The sequence below is a fragment of the Emydura macquarii genome, unplaced genomic scaffold (assembly GCF_026122565.2).
Source record: "Emydura macquarii macquarii isolate MOO-44397 ecotype Brisbane River unplaced genomic scaffold, CSIRO-AGI_Emac_v2 contig_3517, whole genome shotgun sequence".
Classification (NCBI taxonomy): Eukaryota; Metazoa; Chordata; order Testudines; family Chelidae; genus Emydura; species Emydura macquarii.
In genome coordinates, this window is record NW_027133654.1 from 5,730,567 (window position 1) to 5,748,024 (window position 17,458).

General features: G+C 38.5%; 1 protein-coding gene across 1 annotated transcript in view; it reads left to right on the top strand.

Moving 5' to 3' along the window:
• PCNX2 (pecanex 2) overlaps nucleotides 1–17,458 on the top strand; it is a 200,369-nt gene that overhangs the window by 163,854 nt on the left and 19,057 nt on the right. Inside the window, exons 26-28 of the mRNA XM_067536007.1 lie at nucleotides 2,316–2,569; nucleotides 6,567–6,806; nucleotides 8,771–8,874. Coding sequence (XP_067392108.1) covers nucleotides 2,316–2,569; nucleotides 6,567–6,806; nucleotides 8,771–8,874 — 598 coding nt within the window. The remainder of the gene's footprint in view (nucleotides 1–2,315; nucleotides 2,570–6,566; nucleotides 6,807–8,770; nucleotides 8,875–17,458) is intronic.

Here is a 17,458-nt window from a genome sequence, read left to right on the forward strand (position 1 = left end):
GGCCAGATTTCACCCTATATCGTCATCTGTGTTTAGATAGCACTGAGCACACTGTTGGTGCTACCTCAATCTAAATAATAATCCTAATTAATAATAAAGGCTGATATAGCCAAATTAGTCTGTGTTACAAGTGTGCAAAGAAATTGACTTCAGTGTGTTCATCTGCATAGATGAGAAGAGAAGTGAGCCCATAATAAATCCACAAGGGGAATTTCATCTAATTTGGTATTGTATGGTGATTCAACTTTTTAATTACATGATCTAAAGCAATCCCATTCTCATTAAGAGTTACAGAAATTGGCTTTAGCCAGTACTAACCAAAAGAGAAACCCCAAAGTCTTTTTTTAAACTACTGAGGTTTTGTTTTATTTTTTAACTATAAACGCATAGTGCATCATTGGGGTGTACTTGCTGGCATGTGAAGAGCAACATTCTATGTCACTCTGCCCATCAAAATTAAAGCTAAATGATGATGGAGATGCAAAAGTAAATGAGCTAGTGATTAAACTAAAGAAAATGATGATGATCTTGTAATGGAAATCATAAACAACAAACAAGAAACTGCTTGTAAATACGGTCACCTTCCTCTCAGATCCAAAGTGTTGAGCTGCTAGTGTCCTGTTTGGCCAGCTAGAATTTAACTGAGTAGGTGTCCTCTCTGATGAGTAACATCTCTAGCAAATTTCTCTATGATTGAGATCATTTGAAAGCTGAATCCAACAGTTCTCTTACTGAGTGAAATTTACCCATTTGCAAAGGGTTCATTCAAGATTTATGCACCACTTAAATCTGACGTAAGGCCACAGAATATGGCTTATGTTGGATTTACGTGGTTACATGGGTTTTGTAATGGTTGTAACTTGTTTGGGACCAGATGAATGGATTTTAAGACTGGAAAGGACTGTTATGATCATCTAGTCTGATCTCCGGCATAAAATGAGGTTTAGAATGTCATCAGGTGTTTCCTGCATCAAGCCCATTACTTCTGGTAAAGCATATCTTTCTAAAAAGATATCCAATCTTTATTTAAAGACTTGGGCCCTGTCTACACTTACCTGTGAGATTCGGTGGCAGTCGACGGCAGTTACGCAAAGTACGCAAAAAACTTGCGTAACTCCCGTCGACTGCTGGAGCTTCTCTTCTGCGCTCCGTCTGCACTGCGCTGCGCTACTTGTGTAGCTTGTCTTAGTACGTCGATCTCTGGATCGACTGAGCGGGTCTGCACTGACCACTCAGTTGATCCAGAGAAATCGATCTGACGGTGGTGAATTTGCCGTCGTCAGTGTAGCCGTAGCCTTGAAGACCATATGTAATAGACTACTCTCCTCATGGGCTACTCACAACAGCTATCAGAGGAGGCAATTAAGATGGAACTGCTTTGATGCAACGGAGAGGGAACTGCTAACTGGACATTCTCTCTGCAGTCTGCCACCGAGCTGACCTGCCAGAGCCCAGATTGGCTAGTCTCCTCTAGTTTGTTCACCAAAAAATGCAGCTTCTGCTGACTGGAACTATAAGAGAATTTGTCCTGCTAATTTTGGCCAGTGAAAATTTTCCAGGCCAGCATGTGTGTATGTCTGTCCTTTTGTAATTTTTAATCCAGTGGTTAGCACACTTGCCTAAGAGACCCAGGTTTGAACCTGTATTTTGGAGCAGGGACTTGAACTCAGATCTCCCCTCTCCCAGGTGATCATCCAAATCACCAGGCTACAGGTTACTCTGGGGTGGATGGTTCTCAGCGTCTCCTGTTGAAGCTGTTCCACTTTGTATTAATTCTTAAATACTTATTGGGCCAAAGAGAGAGAGTGAGAATGACTCTCTCCTGATGATTAAGGCATTCACCTGGGAGTGGGAGATGTGAATTCAGTTTGCTGGTTGAACTAACAAAATCAATTATTCGCCCAGCTCTCCTTGTGACGTACTGCAAAATCTATGTTTGTTTTCTGTGCGTTTTGGGAGGAAGTGGGTTGGGGACGGCCTGGTGTGATGGACTGGGTGTCTTTATTGCTGTTTTTTAATTAGTTTTTATTTGGGGAGGTGGTTTAGTCCAATATGTGATACTGTGTAATTATGCCAGGATACCCAGACCATGGTATTGGGCCTTTTGACATTTATGGATTGAAGTAATAGATAAATGATGTATCCCTCATTATTCTGTGCTGTACGTAGATCAATTAGCACATCTAATTCATTGTAGCTTTTTTATTTGCCTTTAATTAAGTGCTTGAAGTATTTGGCTATACTTTTAGCTTTGAACATGGTCTTTGTTTCTTCCTTCACTAACTGCCATTGTGTTATCCTTTCTAACTCTCAAGGGACATATTGCCAGCAGAGAGAAGTGGAAGCTATAACAGAAGGAGATGAGGATAATGAAGGCTGCTGCTGCTGTCAGCCAGGTCACTTGCCTCACTTGCTATCATGCAACGCAGCCTTTAACCTTCGATGGCTGACCTGGGAAATAACACGAACCCAGTATATACTGGAAGGATATAGCATCATCGATAACAATGCCACCACAATGCTGCAAGTGTTTGATCTGCGAAGAATACTCATCAGATATTACATAAAGGTACGATATAAGTGAAGTGAGTTCTTCCTACCATTCCTAGTAGGAAATTTGCAGTCTCCAAAAGACAGAGAATGAAGTTTATCTATAAGCAGGATTACATTTTAAATAACAGGGTTTACAATAGAACTTTGCTAATTTGCACCGACTGGGAGACCCACTGTAAATTAGTGAAGTGTGAGATTTGTTAGATAAAATAAACAAATACATAAGAATCAAGACCGCTGCATCACAAAATGTACATTTTTCATTTATTTTGACTATTATATAAAATACAAATGGGAATTTCTTAAACAATTTTGAACACAGTAAGGTCTTATCTACATTCAATCTTGCACTGATTTAATTAAGCATGGTTACCCAGGGCAAAACCCTGTGTGAACACTCATGTTTCAAGTTAAAAATGATTAGCTTAAACCTGTTCTTAACTGATTTTAAGCTAAACTGAAATATGCCTTCTTCAGACTGAAATAAGAAAATGTCTACATAGCCATTTGGACCAGTTTAACGATATTAGTTTAAAATCACATCTTAATTTAAACTGGTGCAAGTCTCAGTACATTAGAACCTTCTTGCTTGGCTTACCTCTTAAGGGTCAACGAGATCTATAAAACAAGCCAAGTTAGAATCAGATTAGTTCATTCGTTTTAAAGTACTGAACAACTGTATTTGGCAAGCTGAATGTTTTTCTTTAGCTCTTTTAAAATCAGCTAAACTATAGAAGGATTTAAGGAGACAATAATATGACGTTATCACAAAAAGTTAGAGGAAGCAGAGTCTAACAGAAAGATAAGTAGGTAGTTTAGAGTATCTAGCCATGTTAGCTCCAGCCATGGGAGCTAACATGTAGTGGAACCAAAAGATATGCAATAGTGAGGTATGTGTGGTGTTCACAGCCTGTAATTTGGCAGGTGTTAGAATCTGTTCAATATTTTGCTTTAATTTAGTTGTAGATTTGGCAAAGATGAAGAGCGGTTTACGTTGCACCAGATTTGTTAGCAAACTTCCTCCTTTGGGAGGTACCAATATCATCTTCATCTCATTTAGCCATTGGAAACTGACATTTACCTGACACGGAGAGAGATTCCTTGAGTAGAGAGAGCAGTATCAGAGGATCCCTTGTCTGCTGAGTGATTCCCAGAGGATACTCAGAGCTTTTTCTTCTGCTGTGTCTGTGAATTGTTCCATAAAAGGAGTTTTGGATAAAATAAGTTAGATTTTGGTGAAGTTATTACTTATTCATCTTCATGCACTTTAATCTTTGAAGACCAGTTGGAACAATTTTATTGGGAACATTGTTAAGGAACGGAAAAAGGAAATTAATTGCAAAAAATTAAGTTAATGCAACATTAAGATTAGAATTATAATCAGAATACTATAATACTAATGCTACGATTACAACAGAAACATTATCTCAGCTCCTTTGCATATTTGTAGAACTTCCCATTCCTAATTTTCAGGTATTTGTAGCTTATAATACTGCTTTTTGTGGTGTTAAATGTTTACCATAAAATATCCCATGTGCAATATGACCAAGTACACATTAATGGGAAAAAAACCAAAAAACCTCTGGAAATGGTTACCAAGGCTGGGGTGCAGCTAAGGAAGGGGAAGAAGGAATTAGAGATGAAAGATTTAACGATTTGAATGTCAAAGCTGATTTTCTTCCAAGATGCATATGCACATGTGAGAATAATAGAAGAAACAAACAATATTTTGAAGATCAGCTAAGAGAATGTATGTTTTGTTTACATTATTTTGTGCTTGGTGAATTAATATTGTGTTTGTCTTTTAAACTATGGAATAAGATTCTTAAGCTTAATATTTATTTCATTTGCCATTGCACTGATAACTTTTTTCCCCCTATTCTTGTCTATTTCTTCATATAAAAGGATTTTTATTCTCTTCTAATGTAGTGGGTTAGCTCCTTTTCTGCATACATTTGAAATCATTTCCTGCCTGACTACTGTGAGATTTTTCCCCAGTGCCTCCTCCATCTCTTATCAATTTATTCTTGTTTAAATACCTCCTTAGCATGCGAAAAATCTTTCTTTCAGTGCTGTATTTTTCAGTTCCTATTGTTGCTGCATGCATGCTTATCACTCTCCACATGCTGAAAAATGAAGACTCCATCCTCAGTTTGTATCCATCCATCTATCTGTCTTCTCTTTTTCTGGAATTCAGTACTCTTTTTGCATGTGCAAAATAAGAAACTGTATGGGTGGCATCCAGGATCTTTTGATACATCTGGTACGGCCTCTGTCTTTTTAATTTTTCAGTAATACACTTCATAATTGTACTTTTACTTTTTACATGAATTAAGATACTGTAGCATTTTTGGTGCTGCATGTTTGAAGTGCAACTACATCACCCTCAATCACCTTTATAGGATCCAAATCAAAATTAACCTTTTTACAGAACCTGTCACAAACTTCCTCCAGTCTCTTCCAAAGATCGTGCCTCTCTCTACCCATCATTGTTCCCTCCACTTATCTTGAACCAGATACCTTTGTCTTCTACCTCACTATATACTTGATCCTACATTCCTTGTGCACTTAAAACTTCTGTTGGCTTCAGTATGAGCTGTGGCATAGTTGCCACTGTTGATATAAGAGCCTTATTTTCTGCAGCCGCTGTGCTCTGGAATGTTGACTCCCTCTAACTTCATATCTCACTTGAAAATATATCTTATCTCCATTGCCAATCACTTAATTTTTTCTTCTTATGCTCATAGACCATTGTCTGTGGAGATTGAACCCAGGACCTCTGGCACAGATGTGGGTCGTCTTGTCATTTTTCATTTACTTCTGTACCTGCTAAAAATTCTTCCGCCAAACATGCAGCTTCTCCTTCAACCCTTGGTAGATCAAATCAACGATAGATCAACATTTTAGATATAGCAGGCTGGAAAGTTTTTGCCAAAATGAAATGTTGGTGAAATATGCTGTTGTCTTCCACAAAACTTTTGTGGGGAAAGGTGTGGGGGAGGGAACAGGACGTGTGTGTGTTTGAGTGAGTGTGAGAGAGTCCATAGAGGGTGGTAGGGTATTGGCCTGGGATGTGGGAGACCCAGCATCCTGTCCCTTCTCTCACTGATTTGGGGGGATCTGGGATGAAAAGCTCTGCTCTAAGTCAGGAAGAGCAGGACTTGACCCTGGATCTCCCAGATCAGTACCTTAACCACCACTTTGTAGAATAACACGCACACTCATTCCCTTCCCTCCACACAATTCCATCTTCACAGAAACATTCAAAACGCTTTTCTTTTGTTCCAGCGTGGAACAAAAAGAATTAGGAAACCTCTGAAATTGCCATGAAATGGAATTGTCCTCCAGTCAGTTCTAGTTTTAAGCATAAGTATAAAAGAGATCCCATTTTTCTTCTTATCATACTAACCTCATCAACAGGTAACAAAAGCAAAATTATTATTGCACAGGGAAGACAGCAATTAGAAGAGGGTTTTTCAGAGCTATATTCTACACATTTGCAAAGTCTTATTTTACAGTTAAATTGATGGAAGTGCTCTAGTTAAAGAAATGGGAAAACTGCACCCTCAGAAATCTGAAAGTTTACATGGGAAAAAGCAAATATTTCTGACCATGTAGATTTGCATATTGTTTTTGAAAAATATGTATAAGCTTTTCTCAACATCATCATCATTTATGGTATACACTGTAGACACTGCCACATTCGTCAATTAATTTACTCAGGTGTTGGAGCTATCTACACTATTCAGAGTATGATGCTAGTGATTAATATTCTTTTTAAGTTCCATTAATTTAAATTCTGTTAGTATTTAGCTGACTTTTTTTTTATTTAGACATAAATTAGTACAATCACACAAAATAAATACTCTTATGAATTATTAATGATGGCAAGTAGCAGAAATAATATATAAAAGTATGGGTTGTCAATGTCATCTTCTTATTCTGATTTGTTCTCTTCTCTGTTTAAACCACAACACAGGTACAATGACTAACCACTTTGCATTTGTCAACAGAGTATAATATACTTTACAGCAAATTCACCCAAAATCTTACACTGGATAAAAGATGAATCAATCCAGAAGACGCTACAGCCTTATGCCAAATGGCACTACATTGAACGTGACCTTGCAATGTTCAACATTAACATTGATGAGGACTATGTTCCATGTCTTCAGGGGATAACAAGAGCTAGCTTCTGCAGTGTTTATCTGGACTGGATTCAGTACTGTGCTGGAAAAAGAAGGGAGGTAAGTGTATGTCTTTAACACCTATGATATTGAATTGCTGAATAGTTACTCTTTTGTTGACTCAAGAATAATACAAGTATTTTAATTTTTGTCTAAACTGTACACCGTAACACAGTGGGAAAAATCTTTTTGTACAATAGAAAAATGTTTGTAGAGAATATTATAATGAAAATATGAGCTAAAGACTTTCCAAAGGAGCGTACCTTTGAATATAGAACAGTTTTCTTAGCGTACACTTCTCCCTCACCCCCATCAAAGGTTTTGTTCTCTGCAGTAACCCTGTACTTTTCAGAAAATATTATCGCTCTTAGTTAGGGATATTCCCACTCAAGAAATACCATAGATCTGATAAGAGTGCCCAAATTATTGTAACTTCAGTGATTTAGGACAGTACTTAATTTGTAATGAAAGAAATGCCGGGGCTCAAGCAAGTAGGTGCAATGCAAAATATTATGCAGATTTAGGAAAAATTACCATTCCAGTGACACATGGGTAAAACTTTCAATTGCTAAGGAAGTACACCACTTATCCAAAAGCATAAGTCAAATCTGAGACTGGTACAAATCTGGCACTTTATTGCAAAACTGTGGAAAATCACGATTCAGCTCTAGAGAGCCAATAGGGAGCTTACAGTTACTTGTTCAAGAGTTCTGAACCCTAAGATAATGGATGTTCAGCCATTTCCCGACTAAAAGGCATATAGTTCAGTGAGATGCTGTTGACAGTACACAGAATAAAATAGTCACAGACATGCAAATTTTACTGAGTGTACACAGATTATTGATGACAGCACAAATAAATCATCAACACAATTTTTTCAGTCATCACATCACATTATTTGTGCACTTTGCTTTTGGGATTGTTGACTTGACATCTGTTGGGAGATGCTAAGATCTTGATTGAAGGGATATTCATCACCTCTCAAGAGGGATGCTCAGTCCTTTGAAGTGTTGGGCTCTTTGACCCTGTCTCCTCTGTCTTTTGTAATACAAGGGTGTTTTCCTCTAGTTCTTGACATCTGGAACAACTTTCTTGGATTTCTCTGCCTCATCAATACTCTACCTCTCTTTAAACATTTAAATCTTTAAACATTTCTGTTTTCCATTGCACTTCTCTCTTAACTGCTTTCTCCCTCCCTTATTGTTAAATGCTTTAATTATTTTCTCCCATACAATTGCTGAGATTTTCAAAGCTGCCTTAATGGATTTCTGATGTACAGTTCCCATTGAAGTTAGTGGGAACTGGGCATCCAAATCCTTTTGGTGGCCTTGGAAACCCTACCCAATGTCTCTACACAACTGTTCTCTGCAATTTGCATCTCTCTTGTATTTTTAATATTCTGAAGTATATTGTGATACAGCTTGTGTCAAAGATGTTATATAAAATAAAGCTGAACTGCACAGCTCTGAAGATCAGGGTACTTTATAGAGGGAGTTGCAAAATGTTTGCCTTGGTTTCAGGAACAAGGTAAGGGCAACAAGAAGAATGTAATGTCATTGTCACCATTGATGTATGTGATATCAGTCACTAATGGCCCAATCCTGCCGATCTTCTCAGGGCCACATTGTGCTTTCAAGACCTGCACACGGAGTATGGCTTTCATGCACATTCTGCTCCCCATGTAGAAATGGATGTATTCACTCATCAGTGTTGCTCATCATCCTCTTTCCCAGACTCTGATCTCTAAAGCACAAAACCTGGGATCCAGCCAACTGATATTAAAATGTCTCATTTCCAGCCGTTAGGCTAAACGAGCTTTCATTTGGTTAGCAGCAGACCCTCGGTTCTGATGATCATCCTTCCTATTCTGTTTAATTACACAGCAGAGTGTTTTCCTAGGGTATAGTTATAGGATAGCATATATCTTATGAATTTAGTCATGCGTTGATCTGTTTTAGTTATAGGATTGTTGTAACACTTTTTTTATAAGGTTGCATGTAGAACTAACGCACTGTCCTTACATTTTGCAGCGTCTGGAGAGTGATGAGGATTCTCCTTTAGTAACTCTTTCCTTTGCCCTGTGTATTCTGGGCAGAAGAGCATTGGGAACAGCAGCCCACAACATGGCCATCAGGTAATCTCTAGAAATATACTAAGTTTTCCAGGGACTCAGGAGTTTCTTCATCTTAAAATGAGAAGTTGTTTACCTCTTTCACTAACTATGAAAGCTAAAAAGATCGCTAGATTAGAGACAAGAGCTATTTCATCCATACATTAATTTTAAACACTGTCCTTGACCATCTTTTTGTCTCTGTTACATGTACAATAATGAATATTACTGTTTTTTAATTTAACAAGATAAAATCATACATGGCAGTGTATTCAGAGTAATTATTCATTTTAGGTTGAATCTTGGAATGAGATACTGCAATGATGACCTTCTCCAAAAGGGCAAGAAGCTGCTAAATGACCTGGCAGTTGATCTGTTGGTAGAGGGTTGCAGTGCAACATGGATTCATAGGCTAAATAAAAAAATCTATAGGCTGTCTTCCCTGTTTATTGTGCAACAGGATGACTTGACGGAGCTTTGTCTGCAGTGACCAAGAGACTGAGGATCTGGATCCAGGACATACACCTCAGCTTATTCTTCCCTACTTCTATACGTTGTTTCAAAACACTTCTCCCTGTGACATGTATTCAGTTTTCGTTATGCTTGACTCAGGTATAGGACTCTCTTCATCCCCCACCTTTGCTAGTGAATCTGATTTGTTTGGCTCTTGATTGTGTGTGTTTTATGACGACTTTGTTATTACTGTTCAGTGTAAGGATCTCCAAAAGCAAAAGAGTATGCTATAAATGAAATTATTGCTACTTCAACAGGGCATGGATTTTGAGCTGATCTAATATATATCAAGGATATTTGAATTCACCCAGGGAAACAAGTCACAGCCTCTGCTGTGAATAGCAGTGTTGCATGACTAGAAGGGTGGTGGATTCCCCAATTGTTAGTTTGGTAAACTGATACAGTTGTCTGAAAAAGTATTAAGATAATTGCTTTCTAAGGGAATGTCTTGGATTTATGGGACTATGGATGGAAAGACTACAAAAAAAGGGTCACACTCTTTATACCTCTTGGGGTAAGAGATAGATATTTGAATGGAGTGAGCAAGGGATCACTTATATAGCAGAAAGGCATCCCCTCAGGACAAAGTCTTAGAGATCCCCAAAAAAATCTCATTTAGAGTAAATTCAGCATTAGGGCAATGACTAATAGGTATCTCCAGTTTCAGAATTACCTGTTAGGCAGCAGGTATTCAGGGGGCAAGCAGTGTGCTCTAGAAAACTTTTTTAAAGCTGAGACTATTGATTATTAGGTACACCAAGTTCATTCTACTGTTATCTCATCCTCCCCATTGGTCTGTTTTATCCACGTTTTGGATCTTGTCAGAAACTTAGACAAGATGGGTGCGGTAATAACTTTTATTGTACTAACTTCTTCTGGTGAGAGAGACAAGCTTTCGAGCTTACACAGAGCTCTTTTTCAAGTCTAGGGAACATATTCTCACCAACAGAAGTTGGTCCAATAAAAGATATTACCTCACCCACCTTGTCTCTCTAATATCCTGGGGCTGACATGGCTACAAAACACTGCATAAACTTAGATAGTAAGCTGTCTGAGACAGGGATTTTTTATGCTACTTTCTGTATAGTGCCTAGCACAACAGGGCCATGAGATTTGGCTGGAGCCCCTAGGCTCTATTGGAATACAAATAATAAATTATTACAATGTGTGAAGGTCTGAGCATATAAGACCTACAAATAGCAAGACAAGGGCAAAAGGTTGGAGCTGAAACAAATTGACACGTTAAATAACGACAGTCATCAGTGCTGGTGCTGCTAATAAGGGTAAGGGACCTCCTGAGGTCCCTTCCAACCCCAATATTCTATGATTCTATGGTTCTATGTTTACACTAGAGTGTTTGTCCTGTAACTTGATCTAATTCTGTCTGTTTTGAGGTACTTATTTGGCTCCATCACTGTAGTATTGGAGTGTCTCACAATCTTTAATGCATGTATCCTCACAACTGCTATTATCCCCTTTTTACAGATGGGGAACTGAGGCACAGAGAGGGTAATTGGCTTGACTAGGGTCAGACAGGAAGTCTGTGGCAATTGCTAATTAACTCAAGCTAACTGACAGGTTTATAAAGTCTGCTATAGACCCTCTACAACAACATGCTTCTGCTCATGGTTCACCCTGCCATAAGTCTTGGCGAACCACAAGGAACAAGCATTTGTGGAAAGCCTACTAAAATTCACAAGTTTTTTCTGAATATCTACACTAGCTTTACAGTAATTTATGTTAATTGGCAATCAATTAGCTCCAAGTTACACCATGACCAAAAAGTCTTCTGTAGACTTACACTAAAGTTTTGTTTATGCAGAGATATTGAGGAAATTTAAGGTGAATCAACTAAAGGTGTGAAGTTCAATGTGCATAAATTTAAGTCCATTAAACTGAAGATCAAGTTACAGCAAGCTAAGGTTACTTCAATCCTGAATGAGAAGAACCACACAGGGAGTAATATTCTTTAAGTTATGCTCATTAACTTCACGCCTTTAGTTGATTCATCCTAAATTTCCTGAGTGTTCCATGTAGATGTGCCCTAAGAGTTCTGAAGGACTTAAGAACGAAGTTAATTCATGATATAGGAAGTGATTATAGCATATACCTTCTCACTCTTGAGCGCATTTTGAAGAGGAAAACGCACAAGTCAAAGTGCTTCCATTCAAGTGAAAAATGGAACTAAGGCCTTGTCTAACTACACAAAAGGTACTGCTTTAACTATAACTATAACTATAAAAGGTACTGCTTTAACTATAACTGTAACAGCTCCCTTGCTGTTTTAACTTTATTTTGGATGGGATTGATTTACTTTTTTCCTTTTCACTTTTAACTACTCATTTCTGTGATATTTTTTTAGTAAGAAAGCAATATTCCAATCTCCCCTGAAGATACACTATTTTCTCTGAGATCCTAATTTCAGAATAGGAGGACTTCATGGAAAAACTGATATGTACTGATGAGATTTTGAGGGAAAAGATTAAAGCAGTCTTGGTCTGTGCCTACCAATAGATATACTACAGTGATGGGGCATTAGAAATGCATATATAGCTACCAGTAAAGCTACCTAAAATCATTGCTATGCAACTCTTACCTCAGGGACTGAAATCTCCATTATAATGCATCAGCACTATAGCAAAGGCAACTACATTTAATTAGGTTGGATGGTTAGTAGATGGAGTGGCTGCCAATAATATCTTTGCTACTGCAAATAATTTTATCTCTGTTTAATATATCTCAGTTTTATTCCTAAATTTAATATAGAGAATACTGTAGGTAAGGTTAATTACCTGCAAAGGGTTTTGTAAAGATTTTAATTGTGACCACTGGAGGTAAATACTTGCACACACAGAAGCATTACCAGCTAATTGGATGTTTCTTTTCCTAAGCCCACTTCATACTTAACAACAGAGCTGTCCCTAGGGTACAACGAATTGGGGCAATCGCCCTGGGCCCCGCGCTTTGGGGAGCCCTGCACCAGACCGGGTGGGAGGCGGGCGGCTGCAGCCTGCCTCCCGGCTGCACGTCGAGACCAGATGGGAGGCAGGTGGCTGCTGCCAGGGTCCATACTTCCCAGAGAATGGCCCTGCTCAACAATACCTTTCTTGGTGAGTGAGAGAAGTATGTACATGAGATATGGAATGATCACATGGTTTATACAACTATATCAATGTGATGATGGTTTTGTTTTCCTCTTATATGTATTTTTGCACCTCCAATTACATTTGTCTTTCATTTTAGAAAGGGGGTACTATTGGGCTGACCAGTGTGGTAGACAATAGTACCTTGAAAGGGTGTGTTAACAAGAAAGGGGTTAAAGTGAGACTTAAGATAGTTTTGCCAGTATCTTTTTTGCTACCTCCTCACAAGACACTTCCCTAGAAGCAAGATTCCATCATATAAAAAAGCCTGTTGCTTAGCCTACCTTTTAAATTCACAAATCCTTTAATAAACACAGTCTCTCAGAATGGATTTTTTTAAAAAAAACGAAGCTTACTACCAAAATCCAGCTCTGGAATGACTCGTCTGGAACACTTGGCTTAGGGCCATGATGAAATAAGTGTATCTGTCTTTGAGGGTCCTTTTAATCAGAAGGACGTAGAGATGAACTGAAGAACAAGGTCAGAATAAAGAATATATGGCTGTTATAGGACACTGAGAAAAACAAGGCTAAAACTGGTACCAAGGTGGGAATATTTGATCAAGGCTATTACCAACAAAGAAAACTCCAGATCCACTCTCTTCTGCACCAAGCGCAGCTCTTATATTTATCATGTTTACTACTTGAAACAGTGTTACAAGTTGTTAGGAACATAAAAAAGCTAGAATTCAGTGGAACTCCTATAGTAACATACCCAAACTGTACTGGCATTTTATTAATGTTGAGACTTTTTGCCTACTTAAAGGAACAATGTTGAGGACTTGGACTGCACTGCAGTTCTGAGGGAGGAACAGATAGGAAAAGTATGCATTTGAAACTGGAGGATGCAGATAAATTCTTTGCTAATGGAAATGGCAAAAATGCAGCCCTCTTCCAAAGAAGGAAATCAGGACATATTGAGGACCTTACTAGATTCATTTTCTTTTTAAATGAGTTTGGGTTCACAGATTAAGTTCAAATGGGTAATAGTTGTTAAAAGTAGACCAAGGTATACGTTAGTGGCCTATAAGATGACTAAAGGGATTTAGCCCCAACATACAAGAGGTAAAGACCACTACAACATTCTCTTTCATGTCCAAATGCTAAAAGATTATATATGGGCTTTGTTTGACTTAGATACAATCATAGATAGGGTGTTCAGAAATAACCTGGGACTTCTACTTATACTTTCCACTGTGCTTATAAAATAATACAGGAATATCCTCCCCTTCCATGATCCCTGTCTACGTACTTTCTAGATGTTCTCTATGAATGTCCATTAGGAAAACCTGAGATGTAACAGGTGGGCTGAAGATTGTAGTGTGCTAGCTATTTCTATTCAATAGACCTCATGGAAGGATATACAGAATTCTGACAGATGTGAATGAATCAGTAGAGAATCTGTGAAGCTGATGTGTGTACTGTTTGAGCTATATTCTGATCTCTGTTACACTGGTGTAAATCTGGAGTCATTCCATTGGTTGTAGCAAAGTTATTTTGGGTTTACATTAGTGAAAATGGCCCTTTATGGATCTTGGGTAGTGCTGAGCATGCAGGAGTTTAACAAAAAATAATGCCAAAGTAGTCCTCAGAAAGCTGTGTTGAGTTGCACACGCTTGCATCAAAATGGAAGTTTACAAAGTGTATGTAAACTATCAATTTACACTAATTTACACATGATTTTTGTCTAATCTATTAATCAGTAAATGTTATTGTGTAAACCAAGCTCTTAAATCTTATATAATGTATGTAAATAATTTTTCAGTGTGCCTGTTCATGTAAATGCCAGTACAAATGCAGCATTAATACTAGATTACACAATAAAAGTACTCATTAAGGAAGCAGAACATTGCTATGCAAATTACATATGATCTTAAACTGTAGTTAGGCAGCATCTTGCATATCTCAGCAGGGTGATTTGAAAAATGACATCATATTACCATTAGTTTATTCAGGTGTAAATGTCATTTTTCATTTAGTGTGTGTGGGGGGTTGTGTCAAGGATTTTAAAAAGGTGAAAAAAAGTTCATTAATCCTCCAAAAGAAGAAAAAGCTACATTTTAGAATCTTTAATATAAATTTGGAATCTGGAAAAATTCCAGCTAAGTAAATATATTACAGTAAAGAGGTTGCAATTGTCATTGTTTTGGAGGATGGGAGAAGGTGTGAGGACCAGACTTCTGCCGAAGATTAAGAAAAAGAAAACAGTATTTTGTAATGCGGAAAATAAGAAATGAGAGAGCCCTGAAATTAACTGGGGTCCAGGAACTTTGAGGGTTGGAATCTCAGGTCCACCAAGTTCACTTTGTCCTGCATTACTCCACCTAGCTGGAGAATCCCCTTGGAGAATTTTTCTGTGTTGGGGAATCTCTGGTGCGGATAAAGCTGGTGGAGGCAGCTGGCTCTGCTCTATGATCTGTCATCACCACCATTGCCTCCTCCACCAGGACCGCACTACCCATCATAAAGGGGAAGGAGGGAGGGGAAGAGAGGCACAATGAAGCAAGACTCCACTATGCCTTTACAGATGTTGCAGATAGAGTAAAGCAGCCCCTCTTCAGCTTTGTCTGCTAAGGCTGAGCAAAGCTGAATCGGAGCCATGATCAACTCATTGTCAGCACACCCATCTTTCTGTGCTTGAGCTCTGGACTGGTGTAGGGGAGAGTTCAGCCCTATATTTCTTTTACTCCATGTAGCCATTGTGATTTCTCTCAGTTTAATCTACTTTCTCTTGAGGCTTTAATTGTGATTACCTTAAAGGACAGTGCAGGTCTAGTGCACTGTAGAGGACAAGTGAAGGAAGGATAGGATAGGAAGCAGAGGAAAATCTTGTTAGACTAAACAGAACAGAACAAGGAGCACAACTTTTGCTCTCAGTTACATTTGTGTATATTCCCATTGGCATAAATAGGAGTTGCATTTGTATAATTGATGGAAGAATCTGGCCTATGATGTTTTTATAACACTGTCTATGATATTACCAAATAAATGTTAAGTCCCAGTTGATAAAATATGTTGTCTAATGGTAATACATGTAGATTTCTTTTTTTAAAATGTGCCTTCTATGATCCTTTGAGGTTCCAGAAAGTAAAGGGACAGATAGTTGAATATTCACCATTATAACTTTTACTGTTGTTAAAACTGTGAAGTAAATTAATCCGTAAAGGCCTTATCTAAAATTTATAGACTGTGTGTATTCCGTCATAGATGTTTGTGGATAATTCCTGTAAAAGCAAATGGGAGTTACATATACTCACTGAAGCAGAATAAGCCCTTAGCTATCTCATGCAGCTGATAAAGGTAAGCATGCCTAGCACAGCAGAAAAGATTTCCCCAATGTCAGATAAGACATACAAATCAATGTAAACTTTAACGGAAGCTTTCTTTAAGGGGGACAGAAATCCTCATATCAAGATTTGGCTAAATCATCCCCTCCTGCAGCAAGACTGCAGGCAAAGTAAACTTAATAGGGAAAGTTCATGTGGCTTCCTTACTGGCATTTCCTAGCTATTGTCTTCTCAGTGGGTGGAGTTGTGGCGTTGCAAAGAGCACATTGGGCATGGTCTGTGAACTGCCTGGATTCTGAGCTCTTGAGGAGGCAGAGTGCCTAAGGTTTCAGTGAGATGTTTTTCTTGGGGCTTGCTCTCTTTCTCAAATATATTTACCATCTGGTAACTTATCACCGATCTGTAGTATTCTTGAGGAAGCAGGGAGTCTCAGGTTTCAGTGAACAATGACTTAAACAACATAATGGGGGTAACCAGAGTCAATATCTTACTCAGAGAACCCCTAAATTCTCTGTCTCCCTGTCTCTCTCTAGCCTCCTTCTTCTTAGAAGCCTGTAGAATTCACAAGTAGGCACTAGGCCACATTGTGGATCAGTGGAATATTCTGTTAACAACTCATGCAGAGGTCTTGCTGCTCCTTGTTGCTTCTCACCCACCCTTACCATCACGCTTTGCACAAGAGTCAGTAGGCCCGCTGATTGGCTCCCCGCCTGTGCTCCCCTAACCCTTAAAGGAGTAGAACGCTCAGAGTGGGAGTTAGAACTGTCCATCTGACTAGCTTAGGTTTTAATATACTACCTAACACTACGGTATCTAATGAGGAGCAATAGCTCCCTCTAGAATGTCTGCCAGAAATGGGTTTACCAGGGGGACAAAGTTCTGTCCTCCTTTGGCCTGGTACATCGCCACCCAATAAACCAGGGTCTCATCTACAATTGTCTTTTAGACTGAGGAGTGTCTCAGCATTGATAGCAGTGGTGCATCTCAATAGCGGTACTGCTAATCTAGACAAGACACCAGCATCTTATTTATTATTATGCCATACAAACTTTTTCTGAGCAGAGTAAGATGACATGGTGGTTAAAATGCTGGTGGTTGCCCAGAGACCTGTCTACACTACCTTTCCCACAATTGCTACCATTAGTGCAGATGATCCAGTGTTAGCAACATCAGGGCATTTTTCAGGAAAAAAACAAAAAAAAAAACTAGTGTGGACATTGTTGTGTAGAAAGTCTGCCATGCATTCAAAAGAGGAGGACAATTATGCTTTGACTTGGTTGCCCTGCCTCTGATAATTATGAGGACATCATGGCAGATTACCTGGTCTCTTTATCCCCTCCTCACTGCACACTTTAAGGGACAGTATGGTCCTACGTATCCTTTTATAATTCTCTAGAATAGCCTTTAATTTAATTGACATCCGTTTTTAATGCTTTTACCTAATAGGGGTAGACACAGTACCATAAGTAGCACTTATATCTCTGTTTAATAAATGTAATTTCTCATGGAAGTTTACTGTAGCCCAATGGGTTTGGCATAAGCTAATAACTATGGCAAAGATACTAAGATGTGTATGTTAAAACTGGGCCAAGGAACTAAGCACAGCCCTGAGAGAGGCTGGAGATCAAAGAAGTTGGGTATAGCTTCATGATGATTTCATGTGTCT